The 7,133-nt window shown below is 42.2% G+C and overlaps 1 protein-coding gene across 1 annotated transcript in view; it reads right to left on the minus strand.

The window, feature by feature from the left end:
- Positions 1–4,687: 4,687 nt before the first annotated feature.
- stom (stomatin) overlaps positions 4,688–7,133 on the minus strand; it is a 53,861-nt gene continuing 51,415 nt past the window's right edge. The window contains exon 7 of the mRNA XM_043720306.1: positions 4,688–6,028. Within this exon, the coding sequence (XP_043576241.1) occupies positions 5,834–6,028 (195 nt within the window). The 3' untranslated portion in view covers positions 4,688–5,833. The remainder of the gene's footprint in view (positions 6,029–7,133) is intronic.

Genomic DNA, 7,133 nt, shown 5'->3' on the forward strand with positions numbered 1-7,133 from the left:
AACTGTACCCGCATCCACAACTTCCTCTTGAAGTTCGTTCCATACACGAACCACCCTGTGTAAAACAAGTTGCCTCTCATATCCTTTTTAAATCCTTTTCCTCTCACCTTAAAAATATGGCTCCTAGTCTTGAGCACCCCCACCCTAGGGAAAAGACACCTGCCATTCACCTAATCTGTGCCCCTCACGATTTAAAAAACCTCGATGAGAGCACCCCTGAACCTTCTATCTCCAGTGAGAAAAGGTCCCAGCCTATCCAACCTCTCCCTATAACTCAAACCCTCCATTCCTGACAACATACTGGTAAATCTCTTCTGAATCCTATTCAGCTTAATAAGATGCTTCCCATAACTGAGCAACCAGAACTGCACAGTACTCCAGAAACCTTAACATTGGTGAGACCAAACACAGACTGACTGCTTTGTGGAACACCTCTGTACTGTGTGTAGGCATTATCCCAACCTTCCTATTGCTTGTCATTGCAATAAACCACCTTTCTCTCTGGGTAACATTTTATCCTGGGCTTGCTGAAGTGTTCCAACGAAAGCTCAATACCTCATTTTCCGCTTAGACACTTTAGTCTCAAAGACTGACTGAACATTGAATCCAGGAACTTGAGAAACTAAAATAAAACAATGAACTGTGGATGCTGGATACCTGAAACAGAAATTGCTGGAGAAACTCAGCATGTCTGGCAGCATCCAGGGTTACAAGACTGGAGATATTAACTCTGACTTTGTCTTTACAGATATTGAGTTTCTCCTGCATGCCCTGTAGAGGTCACATTTTCAAGCTCTACTTCAAGTTTTGAGTACATACGTTAGGCTGACATATATATGAAAGGTGGTAAGAAGAAGCCTTATAGGTGAGTGAGCCTGACCTCGGTGGTGGGCAAGTTGTTGGAGAGAATCCGGAGGGACAGGATGTACATGTTTTGGGAAAGGCAAGGACTGATTAGGGATAGTCAACATGGTTTTGTGTGTGGGAATTCATGTCTGACCAACTTGATTGAGTTTTTTGAAGAAGTAACAAAGAGAATTGATGAGGGCAGAGTGGTCAATGTGATCTATATGGACTTCAGTAAGGTGTTCGACAAGATTCCCCACGGGAGACTGGTTAGCAAGGTTATATCTCATGGAATACAGGGAGAACTAGCCATTTGGATATAGAACTGGCTCAAAGAAAGAAGACAGAGGGTGGTGGTGGTGGAGGGCTGTTTCAGACTGGAGGCCTGTGACCAGTGGAGTGCCACAAGGATTGATGCTGGGTTCACTACTTTTCATCATTTTATACAAATGATTTGGATGTAAACATAAGAGGTATAGTAAGTTTGCAGATGACACCAAAGATTACCTCTGACTACAAATGGGCCAATGGGCTGAGAGGGTGGTACGTGTATGGAATGAGCTGCCAGAGGAAGTGGAGGAGTCTGGTACAATTGCAACATTTAAAAGGCATCAGGATGGGTATATGAATAGGAAGGGTTTGGAGGGATATGGGCCGGGTGCTGGCCAGTGGGACTAGATTGGATTGGGCTATCTGGTCAGCATGGACAAGTTGGACTGAAGGATCTGTTTCCATGCTGTATGTCTCTATGACTTTATATCAATGCAGTGCGGAGGGACCACTACAATGCCAGGTGTGCTAGAGTTTAGATGTGTATTAAACAGAACCTCTTTTAACCCTTTTAAGGTAATGCACCCATAAGCATAAAAATGCCATAGTACTATAAGAAAGAAATGCAGGGGAATTTTCCTGATTGCTCAATTTCATACAAACAATACCTGTACAGTTATGTCACTGCTTTTTACAGAATGTTGCTGCATACATATTGGTCACAATGTTTCCCTCAAACAGTGACTGCCCTTCAGAAATATGACTGGCAGAAATGTCACAATGACTGCCATACAAATGCAAAGTTGTTTGTCCTGGTGTCACATTCCTCTCCCCCCCCAAATAAAACAGCACAAGCAGCTTGTTGAAAAGTACTGTATTGTACCGCGATTGTGACTGGGTGCAGCAACTATGTGATGGTTGCAGGCCTGTGTGCATTCCACATTGAGCATCGAAGACACACAGAAAGTGAAGAACAAAGTTACAAATAAGGAAAGCAGACTTGATTTAATAACATTTATTAAATGCATTGCAAGCTTAATTATAAAAGTACACTACACCAGTTATTGAACGTGCTTTCCAAAACATATAAATGATAAAATAAAAGCAGATTAATTTCTGGAAGGTCAGCAGTTGGTTATTACATATTGCATACATTCTAAATTGTTACATTCCCAAACTTCAGCAGGAAAATTATACTGTATACTTCAATGAGTTGTAAGGCCTCCAAAACCCTGCCTTGGTCAATGATACCTGGGAAAAGTCTATGCTGATCCAGCTGTCTTGGTTTCTTGAAAAGTGAGCTATGTCTTGTTGTCATGCCCAATTCGCACTCAGGCCCAATTTCCAACCAGCTAAAGATTTTACATTTAAAAGACACAAATGAATTGGCAATTTTAAGTGACTGAAGAAAAACTTCATCTGCAGGGATGGGCTGTTTCCGACTCAACAAGTGAACCACAAACAGTAACAAGGCAACTATGTACAAACAATTTTCAGAAATTTTGTTCAGTGAAGTTTTGTTTTTGTACATTTCCATGGTGAAGAATAAGCCAATTCTCTTTGCCAATATTATGTAGAGTATGGTCAGATACAGTTCAAAGCTCCCTTCGCTCTGCTTCAATGACATGGCCCAATTTCCATTTCAAAGCAGCATTTCCACAATACCAGCGTAACTTAGTCCACATGGAAGATAAGTGGGCAACGGAGACAGTGAAGCAGAGACTGCATTTAGAGCAAAATGATCCAAATCATGTTACATGCAGCCAGTTACTTTGATTACTTTGGTCATAGCCAGCACTCTCAAGTTCAAAGCGACAGTGCACTATGTACAATGCTGCATCCTGTACCAATACTTATTTCCCTCCATGCCAATACATTTACTGCCTGTTGACATACACATGATCACATACCATGGCTGAATGAGCTTCAGCAGAGGAGAGTTAAACAAGTGCAGATTGGACCTATTTCAGACCATTAGCACAAAAAATGGTTAGGATTGGAGTTGACACACAGTTGATTGGATTTGATGTGATTTGACAATTTCCCCTGATGAAATGTGCACACTAAAACATCACTGTTACATACCAAACTGATGAGTTTATTTTCCTATCCTATTGTTCATGTCCACGTTTCCTCACTCTCGGTATTTAGGACGGCAATGATTTTGCAACTGCTCTAGGTACGGGCATGTTCATTTAGATTAGATTAGATTAGATTACTTAGTGTGGAAACAGGCCCTTCGGGTCCACACCGACCTGCCGAAGCGCAACCCACCCAGACCCATTCCCCTACACTTACCTCTTCACCTAACACTATGGGCAATTTAGCATGGCCAATTCACCTAACCTGCACATTTTTTTTGGATTGTGGGAGGAAACCGGAGCACCCGGAGGAAACCCACGCAGACACGGGGAGAATGTGCAAACTCCACACAGTCAGTTGCCTGAGGCGGGAACTGAACCCAGGTCTCTGGCACTGTAAGGCAGCAGTGCTAACCACTGTACAACCGTGCCGCCCACTGCAGGTTACTTTAAGCAGTAAGTTTTTAAATAATGATTGTGTTTTTGGTGCAATGATATAATAAGCCTCTCAGTGAAACTTTGTTTACTGTCAGTGAACAGCAAATGATTAAAACCACAAAGTTTCTACAGCAACATTTCATACTATAATTAACAAACAGTTCAAACAGATTTAATTTCTCGAATGAAACTATTAAAGGAGTTTCTTAAAAGAAGCAATTCTCGCTTTTCAGTCAGGTCACTGTCTAAGCTTTTAAACTTTCCAAGTTTGACCAAGAACCCAAATAGCTCTATTGTACCAACGACACCTCCACCACACCCCACCCCATCCCATCCCATCCCCTCACAACTGGGCTTGGTTGTTTGGTTGTTATTCTGGTGTTTGCTGAGCACTGGGCAATGCATTTCCCCAGGTACACAGACAGCACTTGCAATCATGGTAGTGATGGCAAAGCTGTCTGATGGAGTCTGCTTTGAACTCTGCAGTGTTTATGTTGCTACAGCTTGCCCAGAATTCGGTCAATCCCCATCAACTCAGGGCAGGCATTATTCTGCTCCATGCACAGGCCCATAGGTAGACACCAGCGACACACTGGGACTTGTTTTGCAATGCAAGAAGACCAGCAGCATTGCCCCTACAAAACGCACAGGCAGAATGGTGATGTATGTATCCCTTGGAGTGACATTTCTTTCAAATTTCTTTCTGCACAAAAATCCACAACGTGATGAATTCAGCAACAAAATTTAGATTCTGATACAAAATATCTGACAGGAATTTTTAACATATGTGATGTTTACTTTCTCATTACAACCAAACTAATAAGAAATAGGTTTCTTGAGCAATGATTTAAACATATGTGACTTACTCATCAAGTTCAGTTTATTGTATCTTGTGTAGATGGCCGGGGACATGTAAAGGGTTACTTTCCTTGCAGAAAGAGTCAGGAATATATAGCCGCAATTTGAAAAGAAGACAATTCCACTTTTTAAACAGACTTAGATTGGTGGAGAGGGGTGGTCATAGTGTGGAATGAAACCAATTTTTTTTACAATGGAGGGTGTCTCATTTGGCCTGAGCTAGTAGCTGCCCAGTCTAAATCATCAATGAAGAGGCACACAACTGTACTTGATAACTGAGCAAGTGGTCATCCACCAGAATTGAGTTTTGTCAGAAAATTTAAACGGATAATCTATTATGCATTCATATCGTGAGTGGGTAGGAGGACCATGATGTGAGATATAGATCATTTTCCACTCTACAATTCATTTTTTTTCTAAGAAAGACTGGAAATACTTAACATTGAAGGCTACAAACATACCTGCCCTCAGGACTGCAACAGGGTTGTAAATTTGTGTAGTTTACTTTTAGCATCCTTGGTGCTCCTGATGGTTTAAATTTAACCAGACCTTTGACATATTGGTACAGGTACAATAATGGCCACATAATTTTAACACCTCCAAGTTCAAAACAAGTATGTTCTATAGAATATACATAAATTAAAATGGATTAATACAAAATGATATGTGATACAAGTCTTCTAATGATAAATGTTGCAAAATTGAAGGCTTTTTAAAATGAACAGGAGTACAGGTAGGGGTGAGAAATACCAAATGTAAAAAAAAACAATAACATAATTAAATTCTTAGTCAAAGCAGCAGTCCTCACGAGGATTCTTAACTGCAGAGCTATTGGTTCGATTTAAGTTGGTGTAGGTTTTGCTAGGATTGTGGTAGCATTTAGAGATGAAGATTTGACAAAGGCTTCTCTACGTCACTGAGCTACATGAAGCCAGTAAATGCACAGAGAACATTATTGGCTTCACCGATGAAATTCTAGCAAGCCGTTCTGTTTGGCTAAAAAAAACATTCAGGCCGACACTACAATGACAGAACTGCGCAAAACACAGTTTGTTCCAGGACTAGTGCATGCATGTCATGAATTTGCCCATCATGGTGTACATGCTATTGTGAATCATTGCTTTAACAAATACAATCAAATTGTTCAGACGTTGAAGCGTTGACATATAGTGAAATATTAGTTGATGGAGCTTCTTTGTAGATCTAGCTGTTAACCCATCGCTAATGTAAACCTTGCTTACTGTTATTACAATGTGGAAAAAAAAAGTTATTCTAACCAAAATTGTCTATCATTGGAAAACATACGTAGAAACTGTGGTCAAGATTGGTGTTCAGTAACATCACTTCTTAGCCCCCATTATATTTTGAACCAGGTCCATTGGCAGAGGAAATACAATGGTGGAGTTCTTCTCTGCAGCGATAGTAGTGAGGGTCTGCAGGTAGCGTAGCTGCAGAGCCGCTGGAGATTCCGAGATCACAATAGAAGCTTCTTTCAACGCTCTGGATGCATTCATTTCCCCTTCGGCCGCAATCACCTGCAAGAACAAAAAGGGGTCAGTGTTCCGGAAAAGACTTTGTACGACCAAGGATGTCCAGGCTAGGTGGACTGGCCATGGGAAACACCCCCATAGTGCCCAGGGATGTGCAGGCTAGGTGGACTCGCCATGGGAAATACAGAGTTATAGGGAGAGGGTTGGGGTCTGGGTCTGGTGGGATGGTCTTTGGATGGTCGGTATAGACACAATGGGCCGAATAGCCTCTTTAGGCACTGTAGGGATTCCAAAACCACGAGAAAGACAAAATTCATTCATTGTTAAAGAAGAAAGCAGAAAATGTGGTTTGGACGTGTTTAGCTGGGGGTAGAAAAATTCAGGGGGTTAGGAAATATTTGCACTGCGAGATTCATAAAGATAGTTCTAGCAAAGCCTCAATCACTACCCACACCTGAGCCTCCACCTCCCCACATTTCCTCAGATGCTGCCTGAACAGCTGTGCTTTGGGTGAATTTAAATCAGGTCCTTTTTGAGACGGGATCCAGAGGCAAGAGGAGGCCAGAATCAAACTTGGGGAGAGGGAAAGAAGAGGCTGTTTAAATGTCAACCTAAACACCTCAAAGTGCTTCACACTCAACTGCTTCCACATCCTCAGACCGTGCAATCTGCACACGGCAACAATCAAAGAGTAAATAAGCAGGTTGTTTCTTCTGCTCGGGGTTAGTGAAGGGAGGAACACAGGTCAATGCAGGAGAACCTGCTCCTTTTAAATAAGGCCACAAGGTTATGTTTCACACCCACCAGAACAGGCTGGAACTGACTTCAGGGTCACACTGAAAGATCATGGCTTTAACAGTGCAGTTCGAAGTGCTCCACCGGTGACATCAGTCAAAATGTATTTATTCAAATCTTAGAGAAGATCGCAAACCTCAACCAAAGTGTGGGAAGTATTTCAGCAAGGTTTGGTGCTGGGACTGCTGTGTGCAGCACAAACTACCATCATCTGGCCTCGGACAGACAATTTAAAACGGAGTAAATAGTGACCGGGGTCGGGGGGGAGAAAGAGATGGTGACAGTAGCGGGTAGGAGGTGGTAGTGACAGTGGCTGGGGGCGAAGAGGGGGAGGTAATGATGGTGGAGGGTGTGG

Source organism: Chiloscyllium plagiosum, chromosome 30 (genome assembly GCF_004010195.1).
Source record: "Chiloscyllium plagiosum isolate BGI_BamShark_2017 chromosome 30, ASM401019v2, whole genome shotgun sequence".
NCBI classification, from domain to species: Eukaryota; Metazoa; Chordata; class Chondrichthyes; order Orectolobiformes; family Hemiscylliidae; genus Chiloscyllium; species Chiloscyllium plagiosum.